Source organism: Camelus ferus, chromosome 17, assembly GCF_009834535.1.
Source record: "Camelus ferus isolate YT-003-E chromosome 17, BCGSAC_Cfer_1.0, whole genome shotgun sequence".
Classification (NCBI taxonomy): domain Eukaryota; kingdom Metazoa; phylum Chordata; class Mammalia; order Artiodactyla; family Camelidae; genus Camelus; species Camelus ferus.
In genome coordinates, this window is record NC_045712.1 from 14460722 (window position 1) to 14488413 (window position 27692).

General features: G+C 49.7%; 1 protein-coding gene across 4 annotated transcripts in view; it reads right to left on the reverse strand.

The window, feature by feature from the left end:
- ATXN7 (ataxin 7) overlaps nucleotides 1-27692 on the reverse strand; it is a 102390-nt gene that overhangs the window by 10158 nt on the left and 64540 nt on the right. For 3 of the 4 annotated variants that reach the window (XR_004312063.1, XR_004312064.1, XR_004312065.1), the window contains 11 exons: nucleotides 25621-25870; nucleotides 23322-23581; nucleotides 22737-22819; nucleotides 18204-18469; nucleotides 16491-16689; nucleotides 15996-16117; nucleotides 10672-11677; nucleotides 3188-3288; nucleotides 2411-2704; nucleotides 1720-1859; nucleotides 28-195 (listed from right to left, as the gene is read on the reverse strand). Coding sequence is in view for 1 of the 4 variants with exons in the window: in XM_032458136.1 (XP_032314027.1) it covers nucleotides 8105-8122; nucleotides 10672-11677; nucleotides 15996-16117; nucleotides 16491-16689; nucleotides 18204-18469; nucleotides 22737-22819; nucleotides 23322-23581; nucleotides 25621-25870 (2204 nt within the window). In the remaining 3 variants the exon portion in view is untranslated. Of the gene's footprint in view, nucleotides 1-27; nucleotides 196-1719; nucleotides 1860-2410; nucleotides 2705-3187; nucleotides 3289-4005; nucleotides 8123-10671; nucleotides 11678-15995; nucleotides 16118-16490; nucleotides 16690-18203; nucleotides 18470-22736; nucleotides 22820-23321; nucleotides 23582-25620; nucleotides 25871-27692 lie in introns of those variants that run through there. The other variant, XM_032458136.1, reaches the window with a different exon arrangement.

The window sequence follows — 27692 nt, forward strand, 5'->3', positions numbered from 1 at the left end:
TAACCTAATGGCTAAAAGGCTACCCACCTCGTTCACTCACCGAGCACATACATGAGATGCACTTAAGATTTCATGACTGAACACACTTCGTCTTCAGTACCCTGACCAGGCGTCAGCAGCCATGGACTGATGGAAGGTCGTTAGCCAGTCAGTTGTGTAATTAATTCCACATTAATCCTTGATGCTGTTTCAAACCTATTTTTAAAGAGGATTAACAGTTGATACCTGAGATGTGCTCTGTCCCCCTGATTATGGGGGTTCAGGGCGGGGGCAGAGAAGGACTGTGACAATCCATGTTCCTAATGCTACACAAACCTGTAGTTGTTAGTAACAAAGCTTATACCTCCATGACGGCTCTGGGGAAGTGAAGTTAGATCCCTGTCTGGGAAACAGGCAAGGCTCTAATCATCACTGGTTTGGGTTTCCAAACCACAGAGCCACGAGTCTGCATTATTTTCCCGTTTCTGAAGATCTACAAAGGATATTAAGAAGGTGTACCAGTTTGATCCAGGCCATTGTAACCCTGAAGTATGTGGTCAAGGGGCAGGCTTCCCTCTTGTCATTCAGAAACCTCCTGTAATGGCATAATTTTCTCCGGGCAGATGGGATGTATGAAAGCAAACGATTTACAATTTGCCAGTGAATGACCAGCCTGCAGTCAGGCAATGATGGAGACCGCCTCGGGCAGGTAACCACTTGGTCGAGGCTGCCGGTAGGTGGCGCCCTCACAGTCATACCAGTCCTCTGTCAGGAGTTACCCGAGACCTGATTTTCCAAAGGATCTGTGCGCGGATTATCAGTACTGGTAAAACTATACTTGGTTCTGAGGACTCTACTTTTCTCGGGATCCTCTGGGTTAGAGGCCCTTCATTCATCTACAGCTCATTATAGTACTTGGGGCCAAGACGAAGTCCACTGTCCCCCACTCCCTCGCTCCCTCTCCTGGCCGTGAATGCGTCCAGCCTCGTTCAAGGTACCTCCTCTTCAGTACCAGCCCGCTGCGCTCGCTGCCCTCGGACCTCCCGGCTGCTCCATCCTGTTCGCCGCGCCCCCGGCCAGCCGGCCCCGGCTCCCTCTCGGCCCTAACGACTCTGCCGCGGACACGCTGCGCACCAGCCCGGCGCCCCCGCCTCCACTGCAGCGCCCTTTCCCTCCACGGCCACGGCCTCGGCCTTGGCCTCGGCCAGGACCCGGGCATCACAAGCACCTCTGAACAGCGCTGCCTCTGACAGTGAGACCAGGACCGCCACTCCGACCTTCCCGTCCTGTTCCGTTGTTCCCTGCCCTGCTCCGAGACGTGCTGTGCCCCCGTCCTAGCTCTGGGTCCCCCTTGTATGCTAACCTTCACTGCTGGCCGTATCAAATTGAACGTGGATGACTCCCGACAAATCACAACTTGTCTGACCATAGACAAGAGAGCTGGAAGGAGGCTCGGAATGGGGGGGGGGGGTAACTGCAAACACACGTCACTGGGCTGCCTGCACAGACGACACGGCGGCTGCTAGTTCTTCCCTGAACACCCCGGCTAGGCCACCACTAGGCCACGCCCTCCCTCATACTTTAAATTTTTCACCAGTCTCCCTGCCCAAGTTCTTCTAACTTTTCATGTCAGTTCATACCTGTTGTTCCAATTATCCTGGAGAAAGAAGCAGGAGGAAAAAAAAAATAAGCAGGTTGATAGGGTTGACAATTAAGATGGAGTCAATTGTCTAAACCAACCTCATCCTTCTCTGCCTCCCTCGATCTGACTTTTCACTCTTCTCCGTCTGTCTTCACCAAAACACGCTCTTCTCCAGGGTCTCGTCTTGGGCTGTCTTCTCCCTCTGGGCCACGGAGATGGGCTTGAGGTTTGTGAACTCCTGGAAATGGAACATAAGATGTGGGTGCCTGTGTCTCTGTCAGAGAGAACCCATGATTTCTTTCATGAGATTCTGACACTATGGAAGGGGGGGGAAAAAAAGATTAAGCGTCACTAAGGACAATCCTGAATTCAAAGCCTGGCATTACCCCCTGCCCGTGGGACCTGAGGCCAGACACCTCCCTTTTTAGCACTTCCTCCTCAGGGAAAGACAACCCTCCAACTCTATTTGAGGCTCGCACCTCTCTCTTAAGCTCCAGGCTCTACATACAGCCGCTAGGCACACCACACCTGAGTCTCCCCCCAGCAACTCAGACTCATCCCAGTGTCTTTTCCCGTCTCTACCACCATAGCCTAATCTCCCTGAAGGCTCCTCGACCAGCTTGGTGAGGCTGCAATCTGTGGCTTATCATCTGGCTCACTCTTCCCCTTAACGTGCAACATGATGAGACCTCAAGTTCCGTGCGTTCCACCTTTAGAAGATCTCTGGAATCACTCCCCTCCTTATCCACATGGTCATCACCTTAGTGTGGAAAACTTAATAGCTCTTACCTCGATTACTGCAACAGCTTGGTAACTTTTTGTCCCAAGGTTCTCGCCTGTCCACTGTGTCCTCATAGTTATCGTAGGGCCCTATGTGATGGGGATTTTAAAATTTCATTAAATTTTAAGTGTTCGATTCTCCCCTTGCCCTGAGAACTTTTCCTTTGGCCAATACGCTCACCCTCCCCTGGAAGAGACCCTCCGTCGGTGTCACCTTTGGTCCATGGGCTCTGGTTGGGAAAGTGAGTTTAACAGGTGCCAAGAATCACAGCCTCCCAGGGTGATAGGCTAGTTTCGCTCCCACTAGAAAGAGGAGGAGGAGTTTCTTACTGGGAAGCGAGGACTGGGTAAGAAGGGGGAGGACCTCAGGTGGGATCTAGGGCAGAGCTTTGGGATTAGGGCTTGGGGGTGGGGTGGGGGGCTAAAGACAGTCTGAGGCAAGAGTAAAAATGCCAGAAACAGGGAGAGGGAGTTAAGTGCCTCTTATATCTTCCACAATCGCCAGTAAAGATCTGAATGGCTTTAACTTGTGGCAGCTGCACTGTGCTGGGACTGGACCATGAACATCTCTGGGCTCTGATAGTTACATGGGGTTAAAACCGTGTGTTCCTGAGGATGCAGACCTAGTGACACTTCAGGCCCTTGACAACCTGGTGCCAACTTCTCCGACCCTATCAGCCCCTCCGCACCTCTTCAGCAAGCTCACCCAGTGTCATCCTCCAGTCTGCATGCCTCAGCCCGCTGCTAGCCCAGGGTGCTTGCCCCCTCTGCCTGGAATGATCTTACCCTGCCCTCCTGCTGCTCAGCTCCCACGAGCCAAGATCCAAAACTGCCAGCCCCCTATTCCATGAAGTGGGATAGTCTCTGGCTATCCAAGGCCGGGCGACCTGCAAGGGAATAGAAGTAAAAAAGGTCAGAGACTGGTGGAACCTTTTCCTGGGAAGTTTAAGGAGGATATCAGAGGTGGAAGGACTTATCTGCAGTGGGGGATCTTCTTCAGAATGCGTTGAGTAGTCGGTGGATCTACAGACGAATGGCAAGTCCTTCATACAACGGATGGATGTTTTCTCCAATACACAAATCAGCTGCGTCCCGTATTATTTCCAGGAGCAACAATTATTTGTAATTTACAAGAATGATTTGCAAATGGTAAAACTGGCCTGATTTCTAGAGATGTAAAGCTATGCTGTGCTCCAGATGATACCAAAACGCATTCGTACTGCCAGTGAGGGAGGCCGGTAAAAGCAAGGAAGGAATCAGACCAGCTCTGGATAAAAAAAAAGTTACCTCGAATCGAAACCGACCGCATGCCATCAAATCTATAGATTAGCAAGTACAAAGAGAATGTATTTCTCAATCTGTCAACCTCTCTTTGTTGACAAACCTACAGGGCAAGAATACAGTCGTGTTTACACAGTCATTAATTTATCCAAGGCACAGCTTTGTGCGCCCAGGAACAGAAACATCCTAAGCCTTTAGAAGGTTTTAGCTTGTACGAAAGGGAAGCTGAAGGAAGGCACTTCACAGGGGTGTCTGAGGCCACAGACAAAGAAACGGCAGACCAGATGGAGAGGGGCGTAGTATCACAACGAGGCAGAAACAGGTGAAGCATTTCATGCAGCCAACCTCATTTATTGAGAAGTCCTAGTTTTATTGCCCGTTTGTAACATGTTTGTTCCACAGACTAATTTCTCATAAAGCAAAGCACAACTTTTTCTTATAAATAGTATAAATTATTTTATTTACAGAAACTTGTTACAAAACAAATAGACTATATATTTCTTCTCTTTTAAATATCCAAAGTAATTTTCTATCCCTTGACATTTGTTCATGTTCTATACAGCAGCCAACACAGAGTCCAGCTGAGATGTTCTTGATTATGTGTACAAATGATCAAACTATTCACACATTTTAACACAGGAGATTGCTCTTATAACCAAGCTCAAAAAAAAAAAAAAAAAAAAAAACAGCAAAATGCTTTCAAGGCCCTACATTCACACTGACAGTATGTAGTGCTCATTTAATGATCTGAAAATGTAAAAGGTTCTGCACAAAATGCAAAAATGATTATTTTCTGCTAAACAATAAAACTTTTAACAATCATCTTCCAAAACCCAATTTCTCCCCCCGCAGGACAGAATGAGAGATATTAAGAAATTCCTTGGCAACAGAACTCTTGCAGGAAGACAGCTGCCTTTATAAGTTACATTTTTCAATTATACATTGTTTTTCAGTGTTCTCAGAGGTACTTTGTATTATATTTTTGGAATACAAAATATTTTAAATATTCTATTTTAAACTCTGCGTTTCACGAGTGAGTAACAAAACGGACGCATTTTGTAAGTTGCTGGCTGACAAGAAGATGTATTAACCCTTGGTGCCACAGGGCAATCCATCACCAGTTGAATTACTGTGACCCAAAAGGTCTTCATTTTAAAATACCTTATAAAATGACCAGCATTTGGTGGTTTTCAACTCCTCCTCTTAAAATTTTAGTTAACAATATTTAGGTGGAAAAAGCAAACTCCAAAAGTTCAACTGAACATTCAAGTCTTTTTAAAGTATCTGTCTAAGCTTAAAACTAGGTTCAGGCACTTTCTGTTTTTTTCCATTTGTTTTCGTCACATCACGTACTAACACACGTGCTCAGGGCGCACACACACACACATGGGCGCGCGCGCGCACACGCTCACACGCACAACACTAACGAAGAAAAAGCAGTGTGTCATTTATTACATGTAGTCTATCGGGAAATCAGGCAACTAGGGGGAAGCAATGCCCACTTCATCTGTATGAATCCACTCCCGAGACACGGAAAGGGACAAAGACTTTCACAGAACAGACGCATCCCTTAAACTGTAAAGGAGGCAGGTTCTAGAACTATTGGCTTGGCAGTGAACCACTTCAAATTATAAAAAGGTATTTACTTTTATTAATTAATAAATAAATACTAGATGATCTCAATTGTACCAAAACAGGATATCAGAAAAAAAGACCTGTGCAAAAATACATATTTAAATATGTACAATTCATTTTTAACAAAATATGTCTTCTGAAATAGGGATACTTCCATATTTATAATAGAACAAGAAATTCCAAAATAAAGATACAAAAGTAGGTTTTGTATAATTCTTTGTTCATCATTGCAGCACTTTTTTTTTTTTGTAGGTTAAGAAAACTGCAGGAGTTGTCATGAAATTCTATTGGAAAGAATATAAAAAATTATCTTGGTTTTAAATTGATACCAAAGTCTGTCTAGAAACAACCCAACCACTGCAAATTTGGTTTCTGCAAGTTAATTTAATTCAAAAAAATACTTGTACTCCCATGTTTTAAATGGTCTTAATTGTTCATCATCATAAAAAGTCGCTGTAGGAGAAAATAAAATATTTGAACAACAGTCTAAAATTTAATAGCACTGTTTAGAATAGGTCTGTTTGTGGCAGGCAGAATCCAAAATGGCTAATTTCCTATTCCCGATGCTCCAGTGTACGACCGGGAGACAATAATGAAATTCAGTTAAAACCTCAGTCTAAGAAACCAGACGATCAGGACGCGCTAATCTAAGTTATCTACATGATTCTGAATCAACCTGCTATCGCGGATCTCATTCACATCTTCTGGAACAACACGATCTGTCTATAAATTCCGTCGCTAAAAGCAACTTTATAACCATCAAGTCCCCTTGGCTCTGAGAATAAATTCTACCCCGACCCCATTGCACTTGTCACCAAGGAATCAACGAAGTACGTTCTGATTCCCCCTTACCTCCTTTCTCTCCCTCTGCTGGGATGGAGCAACCAGACTGATTTCTCCTAACTACACAAAACTGGCCCATCCACGCTCTCTGCTTACAAGCTCTCCTACAGTATCATTTAGAAAACATTTACTGATTGATTGCATAATAAGTGAACAAGATACTGTCCTCCCCTTCCTTTAAAAACAAAATCAGTATCTTACATCAATTTATAGCTAAAGTATCTGCATAAAGTTTTTCTTATCTCACATAAGAAGAAGAATTCTGTAGCGATTCACATTATTAGGCTGGTAACCAAGTATTTACTCACTCTACCTGCTGTTGACTTGAAATTCCCTGAAATTGATGTCTGTAACCCAAGAACTGTAAGGAAAATGGATGCACTGACTGGCTCTGTCCCAGCCCTGCCTGGAGCGACGCTCAGAGCCTTGGGAAGTTTACCCTGTGTTCAGCAACTCTGTGTCTTCTAAGCAGAAGTGCCTGGTTCTCCTTTCAGGAGCTGCGGTGGTGGAATCATGTGTTAAAAAGCTCCAGCTCATCCCCCAAATTCAACGATACCTTCTCAAGCAATGGTGTCTTCTCTCAGGGTCTTTCTTCGGGGCGGGGTACTAGAAAAAAACACCCTAGAGGGTCCCCAGAGCTCTCAGGGAGATGGCAGGCGTCACTCCCCTGAGAGAAGGTATGTCGGGGGCCAGGCGCGCGTCACATCACTTCCGCGAGGGGACGTGCACACGCTCACCCACGCCCCTCCCTGGGTGTCGGCTGCCCACCCCGACGGCACCCACAGCGACATGTGTCGTGCAGGAAGGGGCGTGGAGACATGCAACACACGGAGTACTCCAAGCGGAAATGTTTTAGTCCCAGGACTGTATCCAAAAGAAGAGGCTGAGGGTAAAATGCAGAGTGCCTTGGAAACATTTAAGTGTGTCGATGGCTCTGTGAATGACAGTTTGCGCCGCAACCTAATTACTTCATTTTACAAAGGCATTTTTTTTTTAAAAAAACACAAGACTGGGCAGGACAACCAGCCTAGTGGCAGACTGTGTAACATGAAAACTTAAAAGTCAAAAAAAATTCCATCTCTTTGGAAATCTTGGAAAGTATTTTCCCCCTACAGTGATTTTATCCACCCCCCCAACCGAAATTTGGCTTTCCATTATCAAAACTGTATTTGCATTTTCTTTTTAAAAACAAACAAAAATCACACAGAATTGCTTTTGTACCATGAAAAGTTAGCCTCTAAAATACTTGCTCTCTGGGCATCAATGGCTTTAAACCTGTCTGTACGTGACAAACTTGACAGCTTCTGATCCCAAATTACTTGCCAAGGCTGAGCACAGACACAGGCGCTTTCCTCAGGGCGCCTCGCGCTACCGTCCGAATCCCACTCCCAGCACACGGCTACAGAAAGCCACCAGCAGACGCCCTTCCTCGAGAGGGCTGCTCGGGGTGCAGCTCTGCGCGCCCCCCGGGGAGGTGTCTCCAGGTCAGGTGCCTGACAGCTGGAGAGGGGCCGACAGACGACAGGGTGAGAAAAGAGCCGGGGAGGGGAGAGGAGGGAGGGAGGAAAGTCTACCGTCTCGCTCTTGCCAAGACATTCTGCCCCCAGCCAACCTCCTCCGAGAGGGACTCCGAGATACACTGCAGGTTCGACAGCAAGGCGGGAGCTTCCCACGGATCGGAGCGCGCGGTCCAGACCCCTTTAACACTGATAAAGCAACTGGGTGGCTGAACTCGACCCAGGGTCCTTTACAAGTACTCACTGCTACAGACAGAGCTTCGGGGACATCCTCGGGAAAACAACAGCCCGGCAGAGTCCTACCCTCGAGGCCCACAGGAGGTTGGGAAAACAGACTCAAAGGCATCGTGGCGTCCAGAGTGCTGAGTGGAGGTGTAACTTGTCGTCAAAAGTGTCCAGATACTCCTCCCCGTGCTACTTTCAGCTGTCAGGGACGCGCCTTTGGCTTTCAAAAAAGAGGGGGTGGGGAGACAAGGAAAGGTAAGTAAGTGGCTGTACCCGGCCCGCCCTGGCTCTAAACAAGGTGTCCCCAAGGCCACTCGCCACTCCTGTCTCCGCCGATGGGGCGACGCCAGGAGCAGGCAGCTCCCAGGTTTGGCCTTAGCTTTCAAACGCCTTCACTGCCCTTGGGCACAATCATTCTAAAAGACTGGCTTTTAGAAAACTGCCCAGAAGAGATGCAGGCCAGCTTTCTAGCTTAGAGAAGAGGTTCCCATGTTTGCCTTTCAGTTTTATCTACTGCTGCTGTTTCCTTGAAGGCATTCCAGGTTGTCAGCTGAGAAGGGAACAAGGTCAAATGGGCCAGCACACACAGGTGTGAAAACTCACACCCAAGGCAGTGCCCGTGCCGGGCGGAGGGAACTCTGCCTCCGCTGTCCCCATGGTGAGCTAGTTTTCAGTCCTTGGTGGCAGAGGTCATGAATAGACGGGGCGCCACCCAGCCCTGTCTCCCAGGTTCCCCAGCAGGTCCCACAGATTCCCTCGTTGAGGGCATGTCAACCAGTTCAGTGATCTCTCTCTACAACCAGCTCCAATGGGAACAGCAAGCAGCGGTCCCTGCTGCGCGAAGAGCAGGATCCTTTCCAGCATTTTGTAGTCGCGGGTCCCTGTGAGATTCTGAGGAAAGCTATGGGATGCCTCTTGCAGATACATGATTGCAAAAAAAAAAAAACAAAACCACACGCAACACTCTTTGGCGTGGTCACCCATCCACTGATCTATAGCCACAGGCCCCCCAGGACCTGCGCACCATAGCAACGCTCCACCGCACGGAGGGGGCCTTTCCCAAAGACAAACTTGACGTTTTTACAGAAAAGAACCCAAACTTAGGCTGTTTGTCCTAGTGGGGCCTGGTCCCCCTAGACGGCGGAAATCAGAGGGGGCAAACTGGTAGCTTATGACAGACTGAGCCGACAGGTATGTGGGCTATACCAGACTGAAAAACACAACAAAAACTACAGAGCTTTGGAAAATGGTCAGATCCCTCATGCCAGTCCCGATCTGCAGTCTCCCTGAGAAACTGGTAACAAGTCTCTGGGAGCAGCCGCTCCGTGTGGACGGGGCTCCCACTCCCCAGGGGTTCACAGGCACTGATCCTCTCTGCTGCACCCACCCCTAGCCTCCTCCTCTCCTTCCTATCACTTGCAGGCAGTAAGGTCTGCGGCCAGTTCTACGTGGAGACAGCAATGCAGACGTGGGCATCACAGGGCAGCAGAACATCCCTCCCAGGGTGCACGTGAATCAGGAAACCACACTCAGAAGGCAGTTCATAAGGGATGGATGCTTGTGGTGTTCGCACTGCATTTTTTAGGCTCCTCATAACCTATAATAACTACAAACCAAAAAGTTTTCACTTGTCCAGGAACCCCTGTTCAAAGACCCAAATGACACACAAATGGCCCATGTGTATTTGTGGCCCCTCCAAAAAACTTAAGCAGTTGCTACCTGACCACATGGATAACTACCTTCCCCATACCTTTGGCACTGAGTATTAATTCACACCGACACTGGAGGGGAAACTGTATCACAGCAAGAAATACCTTGATACGCTCTGAAAAAGTTCTAACCTGGCATTTAAGTTCTACAGATGAGGGAGATAAAAAAAAAAAAAAGAGCCTCACACTTTAAATCAGGGCTCTGAGGGTGTCGCGGCTGCCCTTCCTGCTCGTAAGCCAGGAGAGGAGGTATCCTGCTGGACGCAACGACAAGATGAGAGAGGAGCTGGACGGGAAAGAAAGGAAGCTGGAGCAAGCGGCTTCTGGAGAGAAGGTCACGAGGAAAAGGCAGAGGGTGGAAGGCGGAGAGAGGGAAGACGCGAGCCGAGAGAGAAAACCACAGCCAGCTGCGACCCGACACCATCGGCGGCCCCTCTACGGACGGCCACGTGCAGGTTTCTTTTCAATCTGTTCACTTAAACGAGACCTTCAGTCGTCTGCTCTGCCCGGAAAAATAATGCTGCTCTCCTGCCTCCGTGGAGAACAGGGAGGAAGACGATACAGGGAGAGAATTAACCAGCAAATTTGAAATTCTTTGATGGGAAAAATATGAAAAGCTCTTTTTCCAATTTAAATCACCCCTTTCTAGATGAGTTTGATTTTTAGCCTCCCTTTCTTCAGAAAAGCACACTAAAGCACTGCTCTCCAGGAAACACGCCCGCTTCCTTCCTGAACAGCATCCCGGGACGCACGCCGTCCGCCCGGGACCACACTCGCTGCCTGCGGGGAGGGCTGGGCCGTCCCACAGCCCTGGCTGCCAGGATGCGCTCGCACGGCCTCCTCACCCAGGAGCATCTTCCAGGTCATCAGAGAGTCTGGCAGAGAGGAGCCTGTTTGACCTTCACATGGCCACGAACTCCTTTTTTAAAAAGACACCACGAAGCCGCACACTTGCTTACAGGCAAACCCACCACCCCGACCACACCGATCTCCGAGCTGGCGCAAGATCTCAGGGGAGAGGCAGCGGGCCTCCCCACGGGGCTCCCAGTCCGTGTCCTACCTGATGGAGGAGGGAACTGTTCGTCAGTCCCGGGGCCCCCGCGCTGGGGCCCGGGTGTTTCACGTGCACGTGGTTCATGGCTGACAGTCTGGCAACCTTGCTGGGTTTGGTGCTGCCGCCGCCGCCACCGCCGCCGCCGCCGCCGCCGCCGCCGATGCTGCTCGAGCCGGGCAAGCACTTTCTTTTCTTTCCTACGAGCTTGTCCAGGGGAGTGTGCGCGTGCGGGTAGCCGCCGTGCGAGCTGACGGGCAGCTCGCTGGCCTGGTGGACGAGCGGGCCGAGGCAGAGTGTGGAGTCGCTGCCGCTCACCACCACACTCATCCTCTTGATGGGCTCGGCCGGGCTCCCACCGGGGGGGCCCCTCCCCGCCGGCTCGTGCCGGGCGCTCACCGAGTTCACTCTGTGGGCCACACAGTTGAGGCCGAGGCCGTGAGAGGACGTGACCGCTGCAGGGTGGGGAGGCCCCGAGTGAGCCACACAGTTTTTCCTAACAGACTCCATGGAATGCGAAGAAGAGCAGGAGGAGGACGAGGAGGAGGACGAGGGAACTAACAGCGGGGAAGTGTTTTTGCGTTTCTTTCCTGAGCCGCCGCTGGTACTGCTACTGGCGTTGTGACAGTTAGCGCTGTGACCAGAAGACTCCTTGGGCCTTAAAGACTTGCTGGATTTCAACTTCTGAGGTTTCCTGGACATGGGGGAGGAGGGCACGGAGGACAGGCCTGAGGGCGTGGAGGGGGAGGAGGAGGAGGAGGGCACTTGTCTGGATTGCATACTGCACACCGGATCCAGCGCCCCAGAGGCGGCGGGCTGTGCATTCAGTGTGGTTCCATGAGCTGGTACCGATTTGCTGTTGGGGGAGATGCAGGTGGACGCGAGCAGGACGGGGGATGGAGACACGGTGGCTGCTGCCACACAGCTGACCCCACACTGTGACGTCGGCACAGAGTTTGTCCGATGAGGAACACGTGTGGAGACGGGTGATGTACTGGGCACTGGTGGGATTTTCCTGCAAAACGGAAGAGGGCAATGAGTAACGCCTGCCGTGGCCCTTCGGGGGAGCTTTCAGAAGGACTCACCCCTGGCACGGAGCACACCCTTGGTCAGAGGAGTCACTCTGAGACGTTGGGCCACATGAAGGCTCACCTCCCCTTCAAATTCTCAGTGCCCTTCCCGGGCTCTCAGAATAACGGTCTGTGAGGCCATGTGCTCACCCACTGCTACTGCGCAGGTTCACATGGCCACTCCCGGCCACCCCTCTAGTCCCCCACTTCCGGCCACTGATCCTCCTCAAGTTCCTAGAATAGGCCATGACGTGCGATTCTGTGTATCTTCAGCCTACAGCACTTCTCCCCAGTTCCCCCGCATCCTTCCATTCCAGCCCATCATCACTCTTAGAAAATCTGTGCTGACCTGACCATCCTGACCTGCTTAGTTTCACACTTCGGAGGACGCTGGTAGTTTTACTGTGTGATCACTTGCTGACCACTGTCTAGCGTTTCTGCAGATGGTGTGACCCACACCTGACTGACCCTGCAGCCCCAGTGCCCAGCACAGTGCCTGGAATACAGAGCGCCCTCAAACACTGGAAGAACTCGTGAATGAAGGAGGAGAAAAAAGGGCACAGCTAATTATTAACAACTGCCAGGCCCCTGCTCCTGGCCATTGATTGACTGTACAAGGGAACGAAGCCCCCAGATCCCAGGGATTCCCTGTCACTGTGTTCTAATAATGCATTCCGTTAGTACTGCCTGGGTAAGGTAGGTATTCAAACAGTGAAACCAGGGGAACCTCACTTTTATTTTAGCTCTGATTTTAAACATGTGCCGGCAGCAAAGTTTCAAAACCCCCTAGGGCATAATTAACACCAAGGTGGCAAAACAGAAAATGATCCGACTGGAAGTCAGCGCCAAGGCTGCCCTGCTCCTGACTCCCTGTGGCGGGTCTGGCTAGGGCTCCGGTCCCCCCAGCAAGGACCCCTTCACGTGAGGGAGCTGGCCCAGAATGCTGCCAGAGTGCTTTCCACAGGCTTCTTAAGAACTACAGTTATTAATAAAAGACATTAACTACACCAACTCACGTGCCAGCCTTAAAACCCCCGTTCAGAGTGCAGCTCTGCACCTAAGTCCACGCCCCCAACTTGGCTGCACATCAGCATGGCCGGTGGAGGCTGAGCCACGCCCAGACGGACCACCCCAGCATCGCCTGAGGGTGGGGTCCAGGCAGTAGCAACTTCTAAATCTCTCCAGGAGGTTCCAATGTGAAGCCAAGGTTGAGAAGCCGGCTCTATCCTCAGGCTACTCGGGGAGGACCAGCACTCACATCACCTGAGAGGCTTATTAGAAATGCTGAGTGCCCGAACCCACCCCATGCCCCTTGGTCCCTTCAGAGTGTGCCTCTCAACAAGATCGCCAGGCAATTCCTGGGCACTGGCACCTGTGGGAAGCCCTGCTCTGAACAGCACAGGGGCTCCGGCTCCCTGGGCGCAGTGGCTTCTGGTGGCCACCAGGTGGCTTAGGAAGACTGAGCCGAAAGGCCAGGCTGCGGGAAGCAGATACCAGGGAAAAAGAAAAGGCTCCAAGAGGGGCAGGGACCTGGATCCCTCTGGACACGACTGGTTCTTTTAAAACACTTTTAAGTTATTTGTTACCTTCACATAAAGAAGAGGCAAAGAAAGAACATGTAGTCACATTGACTTCTTTTGCATAAATGAGCTCACAGAGACATAAGCAACTATTAAAACCACTTCTGTGTGTGGACAGTGGGAGGGACACAGCCGTGTGGAAGTCGGGGGACTCAAATTTTTCGCTGCATACCTCTTTATATTAGTTTTTCTCTTTCTCGCCAAGTGGTTTTATTATAATCTAAAAAAAAGTTATACTAGAAAAAACAACCAAAACCCAAAACCCCTTCGATGCCCATCCCAACCTCTCCTTCGTGGACGGGCAACAGTGGTCCCCATCCCAGCGCACACGCAGCTGACAGAACCCACAGGAGCTGGGAAACAGCCTTTTGGGTCACAGCCATGCTCCAGAGGAAGGGCTGGTCTACCGTCACTGCCATCCCAAGATGCACACGCTGAAGGGTGACCGAGCTCACTGTCAGACTCACATCCTGCCTCTCCTTGTCCCCAGACTAACCACAGTAAGGAACTAGAGGGTCCGGCCTGAGAAGACTGCTGCCCCACCTGGGGCTCTTCCCGGAAGGGAGGACTTGGTGAGCCAGAGGATGGGACCTGGGCCAGTTCGACAGTGCCCTTGAGTGCCTCAAAGACACCACCTGAGGAACAGTCCTCCCCTGGCTGAGAAGGGCCGAGCCACTGCCAGCACATCTCCAGGGCTGCCTGCGCCAGCCCCCGACTCCAGTGTCTGGAGCATTTCTTTTCTCAAGCTCCTGGCCTGGCACCTCTCTCCAAGTTCCCACCTGCCCCAGGCCATGTGCCAGCCTGTCGGGTCTCTGCTGAACTGACTCTGTCAAAACCAAAGGTTGTGTTAGCAGAAAGGAATGGTTTCCTCCTCGCTGGGAGCAAGTGACTGCTACGGCCCTCAGCGTGTGACAGAGACAGACAGCGGGGTCCACCTCAGGACCCTGCTTCTTCAGACGCTCCCCGCACAAAGAGTGTTTGAAACCTCCCCACACAAACCACTAGGACCCAAAACCCTTCACCCAAACTGCTGGCCATAAACCAGTTATCAATTCACCAGGACAAAAATCCCGGGAGAACATGTATCCAAAATTGAGCTCAGCGTACTCTCCAGGTCCCACCAGGTAGTCAGGTAAGAAGCTGAGGCTTCACGCATCTTAAGGTTTTCTGATGTGGAAAGACCATCCCCCTCAACACACAAGAATCCCAACACACCACTGCCCAAGTCTGCCTCTGGGCCAGGACGCTGCTCCTTTACCAAGGATCTCATCTAGTAAGAACCAGGGAGAAATGGGAAACAGAGAGCCTGAACAGCACTGCCGCGGGGCTGCTTTTCTCAGTGAAAACCTGCAAGTCCTATTAGCGATCATGGAGATGGTTCTTTGGATTGTGGACTATCCGTGGTCTCTGATCAGCCTCCTCTGACTTTATCAGGAAACCAAAGCAGAGAGGCCAGTCGATATACCCACAGAGTCCAATCAAGGAGGCACTAGTAAATGATACCCCAATGGAGGATTTGGGGTGACTATGGATTACTGGACAGCCTCCTTTAGCAAAGCTCAGTATTTCCAAAAGTAGGTTCCATCAAACACTAATCCCCAAGATGCTCCCCTAAAAGAGGTTCCCAGGTAAAAGAGCTTGGGAGATAGTCCACACTATACACGACATCCCCTGCTTTGAGAGCTACAGTAGACAGTGCCCACTAAAGGCTCTGAGAAGTCCTGCGGTAACAAAAACTGTTTTACTTTCGGAAAGGCTGAGCTAATAAACCTTTCAGGCCACGAAACTCTTCCTTCACTTTTTAAAATCACATTTGGGAAACACGAGCATGCATAATGCCACACAAGATGATGGTCCTATCTTAAACTGTAAATCAGAGCAAATGGCTCCTCTCCCTAGAACCCTCGGTGGCTCCCCACTGCCTTCAGTCAAATGCAGTGTCATCTGGCCCCTGCTGGCCTCTAGGATCTCCTTTGGTACCAGGCTCACTTTCCTGCTCCTTCTCAAACAAGTCGCATTCTTTTCTGACTCAAGACCTTCACATGTATGGTGCTTTCTGCCTGGAACACACTCCTCCCCGCCAGCCCGGGGCTGCACTTTCTCATCCATCATCTCAGTTGAAGGGTCCCTTCAGAGAGGCCCTGAATCCCTCTGGCTTGTTATTTTCCCATCCCAGCCCTTAGGAGGGTCCATAACCCAGCGCTCTACCACTAACTTGCTGTATGACCTGTTTCTGAGTTTCATGATTTGTAAAACAGGAATAGTCAAGGTCACTGGACACGGTGCACTGTGTGAATCCAACATCTAACAAGTGGCCTGGCCTGCAGTAAGCCTCTGTAAATGTCAGACACGAATATGTTTCCGTGAGCTCCCGTATGGAAAGCTACAATGTTGATTTTCTGCTCAACGGCTTTTGTGTTTCTCTCCCACCCAGAACGTGAGATTCGTCCACATGGGACTCCCTTGGCCGGAAACCCCGGTCCCGAGAACAAGACACATTTGCTGCAAGAGAGAGACAATGAATAATGAGGGTGCTTCCTCTCACGGCTGGTCAAAGGGCCATGTCGTCATTTCAGAAACTAATATTTTCATGAAATTAGGCCCAGAAGAAATAAAGAGGATGCAGCGCACTGGGCCAAGTCCGCCCCCATCGGCCCCCACGGGTGCAGAGCGGGGCACTCACTTCCACAGCTGCGCGTTCAGATGCTTCTCCACCATGAGGTTGAGGGCGCAGCGAAGCCGGTTCCACCTGGAGTCAAACACGTAATAGCCTCTTCCAATCTGCCGGCTCCCGAATGTGCAAAACTGCAAGAGAGACAGCACACCGCTCGGGCTGGCGAACTCCCACGGCGGCGCGCGGCCCGGGAAGGAGCGGCCAGGACAGACAGCGCCTACTGAGGACCGCGGGCGGCGAAGCATGAGCGTGTGACAGCGCCGAGCCCTGCGTGCTGGGGGACGAGCGAGAGCAGCAGGGGGGCCGCCGGACAGCGCGCTGCCGCGGGGGGGGGGGGGGGGGGGCCTGCCCCGAGCGGCGCTCGCACCCTGCCCCGCGTCCCCCGCGGACCGACAGGCGGGCGCAGGGACGCGCCGGCATGCCGCCGTCCCTGGCGCGCCCCCCTGCAGTGGCCTGTCCCTGCTGCGTGGGGAGGGTGGGCACGGGGGTGGATGAGGAACTTACAGATGCTGGCTGAGGATGATGACCTGAATAATGACAGTCCAGTTTTTCAACAGACTCTTCTTTGTCATCGCCTTCTCCCTCCTCACTGGATAACCGAGAAGCTGGCTCAGTGGCAGGCAGGGGAGGGTGTGGAGATTCATGGACTGGAGGAGGGTCAATGGGGGCACTCCCACCTTGCTGAGCAGGGCAGCCTGGAGGCCTTTGGTGAGTAGAAAGGGCAGCACAGATCAGATCACATCACACATCTGGGAATCAGCTGCCTTAAGTCAGAACAATGTATCCAAAGCCACCAGGGGAGGGCGGGGCCCCACCCCCAGCGCTGGGGAGACAGACACTGATCAGGGGCCTGGGAGTGAAGGACCCTCTCTCCCCAGTGCACGATGTCAAATGGGGCTGTCTACCAGCTCTAACCACAGCCAACTTGTAACTATTGCTTTTCAGAGCCACCTGGTCCTCCTCCTAGTCTCCCCAAAGAAGGTGACATATATGTGGAATTTAAGAGAATTCTTTCTTTGATTCCTTTTCACATTTCACCTGGAGTTGGGTTACTAAGGCAACAGGTGAGATGATCGGTAAGGTTCTCTAAAACAACCCGAGAGAGGCAGGCGGTGATAAAACAAGGCAGCGTTCCCACCGAACGTGGAGCACCCAGAGCCTGTTACTTAAGGAAAGTCGTGTGCTTTCCCAACAGATACAAAGGCCTGGTGTTTCCAGAACTGAGCTTACTTTTCTATGGCTGGAGAAACTTTCATGAAAAGACAGCTAAAGAAAGGGGACTTGCTAAAGAATCGAGGGCCTGGGCTAGACACAATCTGGCGCCTCCTCTGATCGCTCCTCCACGCACTGTTCAGAACTCAGGGGGCTCGTGCTGGGAGAGGCTCAGGCACACACTCTGTTTCCGTGAGGGAGGCCCTTCTACCCTTCATGAGATCATTTCAAAGATCAGACATGTGAGTGTAAAAGGTTAATTAAGCCACAGCAACCAAGGGCTGGCACATTCCTCACAGAAGCCCTCGCTGCCCAAGAGCCTCATTCTCTATGCCTTCTCTTTCCCTTCTCTCTGGTAAGTGGGTACAAAGCCCCTTTCTTCAACTTAGTTAAACATACAAGCACACACATACATATATATTCTGCCCACCATCACTGTCTCCAAGGGGGTGTGTCTAAGTTCTTGGTAACACACTCTGATCCACTGCTGACTACACAGCTAAAATGCCTAACACGGGCTTAGGCCACAGTCCTGAATGAATGAATGGAAAAACATGTTGACAAATGGATGCTGTAAAAACTCAGGCTGGATGCCCGTCCTCAGCAAGAACCCCCAACTGCTGTATCTTGCAAGAAGCGAGACAAATGGATGGGAAACTGCTGCCAGAGCCACGTGTAATGTTCCCATTCCTAACCTGCAGGCAGGACCCGAGCTTCAGCCCTGCTCAACGGGACGTCCTGCTCAGCAGCACGTTGAGCGGGGGTGGAGCGGGTAATTCTACCTTCACTCTGCTGCTTGCATTTGGCCATGAAGAGCCCCGGTTACAACTTACTGATGAACAAATTTTTCTTTTTTTCCTTAAAATAAAGCCCAATTAGAAAAATATCTTCTCTTCCCAAAGCGAGCCCGATAGAGGTCCCTGACATCCTAATATTCTGGGGTGTTACAACATCTGCATGCCTGTTCTCTGAAGGAGGGAGACAGAGCTGGAGGACTTGGCTTACCTTGGAAGACTGGGGGTGTGAGGTTTAGGTTTACTAGCTACGAAAGGCTTCGATTCAGAAGGAATCACTCCGTGAGAGTTTGGGTGTGGCTCCTGCGAAGTCCTAGGAGGGGCGGGATGCGGGTCCCTGAGAAGCTGTGTTGGTTGCTGAGAGTCCGGATGGCGAATCGATTCCTTTTCCCTGGTTTTGTTTTTGTGCTCGGCTAATAACACATCAAATCGTTTTCTTCTACCCTGGACAGCCCTCCGCTGGGTTAAGGAATGTGTCTATAGACCAAAACAGCAACCAGAAATGGAGGAATCTCAGTAACAGGTTTTCCTGTCACTCATCAAAAAACACCAATGCCAATAAAACAGCAATCTGGACCATTAGCATAATCACAGGCTGTGTAGCATTTGATAAGTTAAAAATTCTTATAATCTTTTTTTTTTTTTCCTTAGCTAGAAGCATATATTCCAGGCCCCAAAAGTGTAAGTTGGTGGTGTGATTTCCACCAGAAGGAAGAAATGTCAACCTTGCCCCCTCCAGTGTGTAACTGAGGGGCAGGCAGGTGACGCTAACAGTCGACAGGCCCCCAGGTTTCGTGCCGCAGGAAGAATTCATTGATGGGGGCTCTTACCAGCTCCACTAGGAACATCCCTTCCTGGGCCGTTTAGAGCTCTGAACGTTAAAAGGGAAGAAGCACTTACTCCATAAACTATGTATCAGAAAGTCTTCCTTCAGTAACCACTAGAGAGTAAAACTTAGACACAATTGTTTCTCTTTATTCCAGCGAAAATGCCGTATGTAGAGGGAAAGCCGTGCAACTCATCCTAGAGTTAGGGGCCGAGGAGGGGGACTTACACAGCACGAGGCCTAAAGAAGACAGGCTGACCACAGTAAGGGGCGCAAACGGAGTGAGTCCCTATAAACAGACCCTCACTGTGGAAATCAAGTAAATGGGACAGACGGTATTTTAGGATCTTGTCTAATTTCAATTAAAAAACGGTGACATTCTTGAGAAATTCAAAATTACTCGAGAAAAAGGTCAAATTTTTTGGCAGTGCTTTTCTTAAAAGGGTAACTGATATAAACCTAACATGGTTGACACACATCTTATAAGAAGTCGATGCTCCAAATGCATTCGATAAATGCTGTTTGTTTGTTTTTCCCTAAAGGCTCATTTAGGGCCAAGACTGTTCCTAGCAGAATCTGATCAAGTCAAATAAGCTGACCGTTCCATACTGCCAGGGCCTCAGTCTAGAAAAAGTGCAAGGAGATGCAAACTACAGTGGCCCCAAATCATACCTCCCGAATAGGAGTGAATTCACCTCCACAATCCCTCCTCTCTTTCAGGTGGCAATACCACTACAAATGGTACCTTCTGCGTGCTCATGGCCCTGCACCGTGTACAAAGGGACGGTGCTACACGTTTACGTTTGCTACAATCTGAGGGATTTAAGAGGAGACAGGTTTCTCACGCCCTTTTGAAATTCAATGTCACAACCCACATCCCTAACAGACACACTGCAAGCTATGCCCACCCAAAATCTAACCTGGCATAGACAGTTAGAAAAATATGTTTAGCTTCTCTTTGAATTTTTACCTGCTTTTCTTTAATATGTAATATATAAACAAGAAAGAAATCTAAGTGAAGACAAGGAACTTGGTTTTGTTCAGTGCTGTTTGTTCAGTGGTGTTGGAACATAACGCTTCCAACAAAAAGTATATAAAAATAACGGTTCTCCAATGTTTGCTAAATGAACAAATACATAACATCAATGGTCCACCTGCCTGTCTCTCCAGACAGATGATGCAGACACCTCTTCCCATCTCTGAATGTCCCCTGGTCCTTAGCACAGCAAGACCAACAGAAGAAAGTAGGTAGAGACAATCAATATTTTCCAGGCTTGGTTTGAGAGTTAACAGGATTTCCACTGAGAGCTGGAGAAATTTCCAAACACAAATCTGATGCCCCTGCCTGCCGTCAGAATTCCATGGGGGCTGCCAAGCCCCCCAGGATAAAGACTGGCTGTAAGAAGGCTTCCCGGCCCTGCACGCTCTCACACCCATGCTCCCGGCTCCCCGCTCCTCTGGCACCAAGTGCCCCCTCCTTCCTTTCAGACCCTAGGCTGTCTGATCTGCCCCATCACAGAGCCTTCACACAGGACGTTTTCTCTCCCATTCCCACCCTTCTCTGCCCGGATAAATCACATGGATTTCAGCCCAGTATTCCTACGGCAAAGGAGCCTTCCCTGACCCAGTTCCCCTCATGAAACCTGTCATTTCATAGCCGTTTTATTACCTATCAGTGTTAACTTTCACATTTATCTGAGTCATTACCAAATTCATCTCCATCTCCTTCATCAGACTGTCAGCACCCAAGAGGGTAGGAGACATGCCTTGACTTTGTTCAAACCTGGATCCTCTGAGGCCCAGAAGGAGGCTCACACCCACAGATGTGGGCAGTAAATGTTTCCACAATGACTGAACAGACAAGGCTACCTGAGCCCAAATCTACCTGCATGGAAGACACAGGGGACACGGAACAGAGCACGGGACGGATGAGGGAGCGAAGCAGCGACAATGAGGGTGGCAGGCAGCAGCAGATGCCCTGACAGCGAAGAGGACGGACAACGTCCCGAGTCTAAGGCAGGAGAGAGCTGGGCAGCGGCGTGAGGGACACTCGGCTGGACACAAGTATGTTTAGCCCCACAGCTTAACAGATTCAGGCCACAGTGGAGGCAGGGAGGGGGGAAGCAGTGACAAACGGGACACAGGAAGGAAGTCAGGGCATGCTGTGCCAGGGCAGGCCAGCCGTGACGCTGCACTCCCACCAGCGCCATGCTCGGCTCATGATGTGCCTGGGTGAAGACACAGATGATTGCAAAGACAGGCTCTGCACCCTGCTCCAGACGGTAATGACACCCTTAACAGACACGTGGAGAGCGTACATGACTTGGAAAGGAAGATGGGAGAAAAATGCAGGATCCACATTAAAGCCAGCGAAGGTTTGGGAAAGAGGCTGGTCAGCCTCCTTGCAGATTCTGAGTTGATAAAGCTTCTGCCTCACCAGCACGCTTCACAGATGATTGAAAAGGAGACTTGTGGGTCAAGCAAGCATCCTTCACTGACCACAGGTATTGTAATACTGGGACATCTGTGTTACTGAGAGCCAGGGAGGCAGGAAGAGAGCACAGAGAGGTTGGCAGTGGGACCACGACACGGAGCACGTGTTCCCAAGTTCCCTCAGGGGCAGCTCAACGGGACAGAATTCTACAGAGCTCAAACAGCTACCGTCACACAACACGACCACACTACGTGTCCAATGAATGTTACATAAAACAAAGCAATTTGCCCCATGGAGTTTTTAACCTAGAGATTCAAGAGTGGACTTGGGGTGAGGATAACCATCAATCTCTGAAGAAAAAAAAAAAAGCCAAGTTCAGAATACGTATGGATAAATATGCTTTCCGCTGGGAGGAGGAGCCATAATTTTTTAAAAATTAGATATTTAAAGGTGCTCCTGACCAACCTATTTCATCCAAAGATTCAGAATCACTGTTGCAAGACTAATCCACACACTAAAGTTAAATTAGAAATTTAAATTAAAGTAAGAACTACTCAGAAATATTTCCTATTTTTGAAGATTTTTAACATTCCTCCCCTGTTTACGGGGAGGAGTGGGGCCTGACATTCTTTATTCAAACATAATCTTTGGTAAAATTTCAAATGATACACTAAAATTTTTGTGAGTTTCTAGAGGACAGCATTAATTTTTACCTCCTCCTCCAAGCAAAAGGCCTTTTATTTGGGGGGGGGGGCGCTGACGAAGTTTATTTATTTATTTTGACAAAGGTACTGGAGATTGAACCCAGGACCTCATGCATGCCAAGCATGTGCTCTACCGCTGAGCTAGACCCTGCCCTCAAGGAAGGGTTTTTAAATTACCTCAAAGCAATGACTCGTAACACTTTTTGAACTCTTCTGAAGGCTGCTGGGGGGCATAAGCATATATGCTCATTTAAGTAGGGGGTCTACTGAAGCCACCCACATATCCACCTTTATTTTATAACAAATCTCCCACCTTCTCTCTAGTATTCAAGGATTTCAAAGGAAGACTCAGGACAGAAAGGGGAACCATCACATTTTCTTATGTCATACATATATTAGATTGCTTGTTACCTGCTATTTTTTTTTTTAACTAAAAAAAAGCCTTCTCAAAGTCACAGGTTTTTCTAAGTAGCTCCAAGTTTAAGAAGCACAGAGTACCCCAAACATTTAAAGAATATTCACGTGCATGTAAAGGAGATTTCTGGACTTGTTTCAAGGCAGCACAATTTAAACCACAGTAAAGGGGAGAAAGTTATATATTAAGTTTCTTCAAAGAAATGTTACAAGTCTTTGAAAGTAACAGACTGACTAGGAGAGAACACTATTCCCCTGGCTGTAACAGTGAGACCCCCTGGGAGTGAGGGAGACTTGGGGAGCAGTGCTCTGCACCCCACATTCCCCTGCTTCGCAGAGCACCCCACTCGGCCCAGGAGCCCCTACCTTGCACGTCAAAGACCGGGTGCAGGGCTTCTTGGTGTCGAGGTCGATGACCCCGCAGTGTATGTCAGGATCAAACTCTCTTTCTGTCAAAAGCACACAGACGTTACAACGGGTTCACCAAACACTCCACTTACTTTGAAAATAAGAAAGTAGGAGAAGTCTGAGATTCTCCTATTTCAGACAAATTATAACTTGAATCAAATCTACGGCATGATCAATAAATATAAAATACGTAACGTGTGAGCGTGGAAAAGGAGCTGTGATGGCACTGAGAGAGTGGGACTGCAGCCACAGATGACAGGGAAGAGACTGTTTAAGTCAGCGTTACTCATTGCTCCGTTCAGGAGGACACCACTGCAAAGCTGTTTTTACATCACACACACACGCACGCATGCACACACGCATGCACTCACGCACTTTAAAACCAAGAACAAGGAGGTCAAAAACATTACTCAGGGAACTTCCTCCTAAAGCTGAAGTGGGTCAGTTTTAAAAGGAGGACTTAAAGGTACCAGTTCATCTGCTCCCCTGTGAAGGCCCACTTAACACAGAGAGACAACACTGAGGGAGGAACTATGCAGTTACCTGATAATCTCTTATTTAAAAATTTCCTGTTATTGGAATTATCTTCAGACTTCTTTTCCAGAGTGGGAGGTGCAGGGAGCCCTTTGCCGTTCAGAACCTGCCCAGGTGAAGGCAAGGGCGGCTTTGGTATGGAGGGGCAGTTAAGGCCAGGCTTGACTGAGGAGCTCACAGTAGCAGGACAGGCGGGCCCCACCGCAGGTTTCAGTAGTGTGCCGTCCATCTTCGGAAGGATCTTTTCCACTTTGACGGAGGGTGTCATGCTGTCATAGGGGGAAGTGAGAACACCAGACCTGAGTGCCCCGGCAGCCGCCGCTGAGTGGTGAGCCAGAGGGACGAGGGCAGAGCCTGGGCCTACCCTGTGCACACTGCTCAGAGCTGGCTCCCAAAGGTACCTCAGGAACATGTGTTAGAACTATGCAGAAAGCTCAGTGAGGCTCACTTTTGTTCAGTCTATAAACCCTTCTGGAGAAGCAAAAATCTCCAGCGGAACCAGAAAATTTACCTGGTCTTCCATCATTCCAGAAAAATCTTAAACATGAACCTACAGGACATCTAAGCCTGTTGCCCAGTGCCAATTCCTGCAAGAAGCAAAATTACTACTACCGCAGGACCTTCAGAGGATATCCTTTGAGAACTTATTTTTAAGAACGGATCCATCAAAATAAACTGAATGAGCAGAGAAAAGAACAACTGCAAGTAGAGAACATTTCCGAGGAGGGTCACTAAGAACTTAGGAGAACTCAAACTGCCGAAGGCTCTCCACCTCTGTCTGGGAGGAAGAGCAATGCTTCATTAGCATATGATGCGTCAGCGAAGGGATCACTCTCCACTCCCTGAAAAAGGCTCCTCGGATAGGAGCTTGGAAGCGAAGTGCCTGGCACTCAGCTGGTGAGCCCTGAATATCCGCATTGTTAACCAAGAACTGATTTTTCTTGGAATCTTACTGACACTATCATTTGGGTGGCAAATGTTGGCCTGGCCCCCATCTGAAGCCCAGCTCCAAGTACGGAGAATCGGGACTGATGCGGTCTTACAAACTCTGGCCAGTGGAGTCAGTGCTCTAACAGCTGCTAAGCTGGCGAGTGACTTGCACACTGTACTGGCACTTTCCCTGGCTCTCGGACGGCTCCAGGAGTGAAAGCCAAGCTCGCTGTACTTGCACTTCTGACAGACGAGCCGGGGGCGGCGGGGGGGGGGGGGGCTTAGCAACCAGGACAAACAGCACCAAACAGCTGTACCTGGAACAGCCCGGCAGCGGCAGAGACACTGCAAGACGCCGTGGCCGCTCCCAGCTGGCAAGGTCGGGGAGCAGGAGCAGGTGCCGGCCGCGGCCCTGAGATTAACCAGGTTATCAGACCTTGGGACTGGGACGTGTGGCACAACCCTCCGACAGGGAGGCAGGCCAGGAAAAAGCCGCCCTCCACCAAGGCGGACGGATGCCGTGACGAGGCAAGATGTGTTTCTAGGGGAGGGCACGGCTGCTCCCTCATGTGACCACAGGAGCCTGCCAGCCAACAGCTCCGCCGTGGAGACGCGCCAAGGCCTTGCCTGGCTGTGTGAACTTCTTCCAGTCTTCCCTCATCACTGCTTTGATGTGAACCCGAGACTCGGGGGGGAGGAAGCACTGCTTCCCTATTTGCTTTGCAGGCCCCAGAAAGTCCCAGAACAGCTTCTGGGGACCTCGTCACCTTTTTTCTATGCCTATTATTATCCACAGCAGCAGAAGCACCAGCATCCAGTCACTGACCGTCTCCTGTGGGAAACACACTACGCCAGGCGCTGGACTTGAGCACATGACTTCCACTGCCCCCAACCACCCTGCAGAGCGGCTGCTGTTCTTAGGCTCTGAGAGAAACGGGCCTTGTCCCAGGCCCCGCAGCCAGGAGGGAACAGAGGTGGGATTTGAACCCCGGCCTGCTGGACCCGAGGGCCCCTTGGCTAAAGTTCTTCCATCGTATTACACTCCCCTTTCCTTATGTGGACAATGGGGATACCAACAACACCTATGTCACAGGGTTGTTGCGACATGTAAATGACAACACGCAGAGAGCACGAAGTTTCAAGAGCTGGCACACAAGAACGGATCCATACGTAAGTATTAACCTTATTATTATGGCTACTATGACTCTGTAAAGTCTCCCAACATGTAACAGGGAAACACAAAGAAGCAACCACATATATTTGCACTTTCCCCAAAGTGGGCTCTCTTTCACATTATTCACGGACACGCTCAGGTGCTACTTGTGGACAGGGTTCACTTCCGGCAGGTGAGCTGTAAGAACCCCTCGGCCATACTCACATTCTACCGTGGGGGACTCTGTTTTGCTGAATGGGGTGCATTGGCCTGTTCCCCCTGAGTTGCAGTTTCTCTTTGGGCGATTTCAACAACTTGGAACTGAACGACGATGTGCCTACGACACCTCCACTGGAAGGGCGGCTGCCTCCGCTCCCACTGCCCCCTTTGCTTCTGGACAGAGAAGGGAAGAAGGAAAACACTGACGTGGGAGGAACAGCCAAAGGCGGCTTGCTGGATGAGCTGTGTCTTCTTTCTGAAAAGGAAAACAAAAGAAAAAAAAAAGACACCATGTTTCAGGCAAGTCTCCAATGGAACCCTGGAAGGGTCCCCTGAAATTAACACATTTAGGTTCAAACATGTGTCACTAAGTGAAAATATATTTACACTCAGCAGCGTTCAGAAATGGCTTATCTAGGCCCTGCAGACTTATTCTGGATTCTAGGAACTGGTCCTTCTGCTTAAGAAACACCTCAGCGTTAAGAGGTTTATCACACACAGATAGCCATTAGGGAATTAAACAGCCACGCTAAACCTGGGAATACTGGGCTCTGCATTTCAGAAACGTGCCTCACTGACTCCAACCTGCAGTCAAAGAGGGGAAAACTAGTCATTCATCTGCAGAGCTCAGCTAATTGACAATGCACGGAATTCCTTCTTCCTTTTTAGCACAGTACCTCTCCAGTTTTCAAAACAGCAAAATGTGTAAGAATTTCTTCTTGTCACTACCCACTAGCATATGACACCACGTAAGAATGTTTCGAGGGTTATCTTATCATTCCTTAAGAATCTGTGATGAAATTTTCTTGTGAATCACCTCATCCCCACCCCCTTCTTAATATCTCATTTGACTACAGATGGCACAGCTCTGGGTCACACCACTACGATGCCAAAGGCACAAGACAAAAACACCACAAACAGCTACGCCTCTTTTATAAACCAGGAAGTAATTCACGGTTAGGTGCAGACTACACAGGTTTAACTGAAAGTAAGTCTATCCACTGGAGAATCAGGTTTTCTCAGAGTAAGGGAATCCATACTAAATAAATCGAGAGCTATTGAAGAATGTTACTATAGGAAACAAGTAAATTATTTAGTAACTTTATCTGCTTAAGTACTTTATGCTGGTAGCTTAGTAGCTGCCTTCAGGTAAACTTGTACTTTAAAATGAACCGTCTGCTTAACTCTAAGTTTTAAAATATTTGTGATCCAATGTTTACTTATTACAATATGGATGCTACTTGAGAATTTAAAAAATTGAGCATTTTAGAATCAATGACCATCACCCTCATGTAAAATGGTTTATTTCCAAAGGCCTTTTAATACCAGCCTCTCTGTGAAGCTCCAACGACTTGTTCCCGGAAGGACATTAGGTGTATTATGGGCATCTACAGACAGAATTCAGATTCTCCAACTAGCCCGCACAAAGGCCACAGCCAAGGCAGGAAGGCTAAACTGAGAGTGATTTATAAGTGCCTGCTGCCTTTTCCCCCCAGATGTGAAAGTTGTGTGTAAGGAAGGGAAAGTCAAAATAACAAGTTTAATAATTTTCCAAATTTGGCACCTGAGGTTTTCTTTAAAAAAACATTAGTTTCTTTCTCTGCTGTGATCCTAAAACACTCTGAATATCCTTCCAAGCATCAGCACTTGTCAGCCAGGACTGTAAAAATCTGTTTCCAGTTCTGCCGATGCCCTTGGATGGTTGAGTGTCCCGTCTTGGTCACCGGACCCTGGACAGCATGCCACAGAGAAAGCCTTCGACTGACACTCACCTGATGGGTACAGCTGTTCTTGTGAAGAGGAATGCCTCTGAAATGGCCCCAGACCAGTGGTTCTCAACCTCGGCTACACACTGGCATAACCTAAAGGCCTAAAGAAATACTGACGCCTGAGTCCTCAGAGATCCTGGCTTAACTGGCCTGGGGTGTGGCCTGGGCATCTGACTTGCCCAAGTTCCTCTGTGTGATTCCACTGTGCAGCCAAAGTTGAGAGCCTGCCTCAGACTAGCCTAATGCCTCATGAACCATTAACCATGCCTGAATAAGTTAACATCTGCACGGCGCTGAGAACACTGCCCG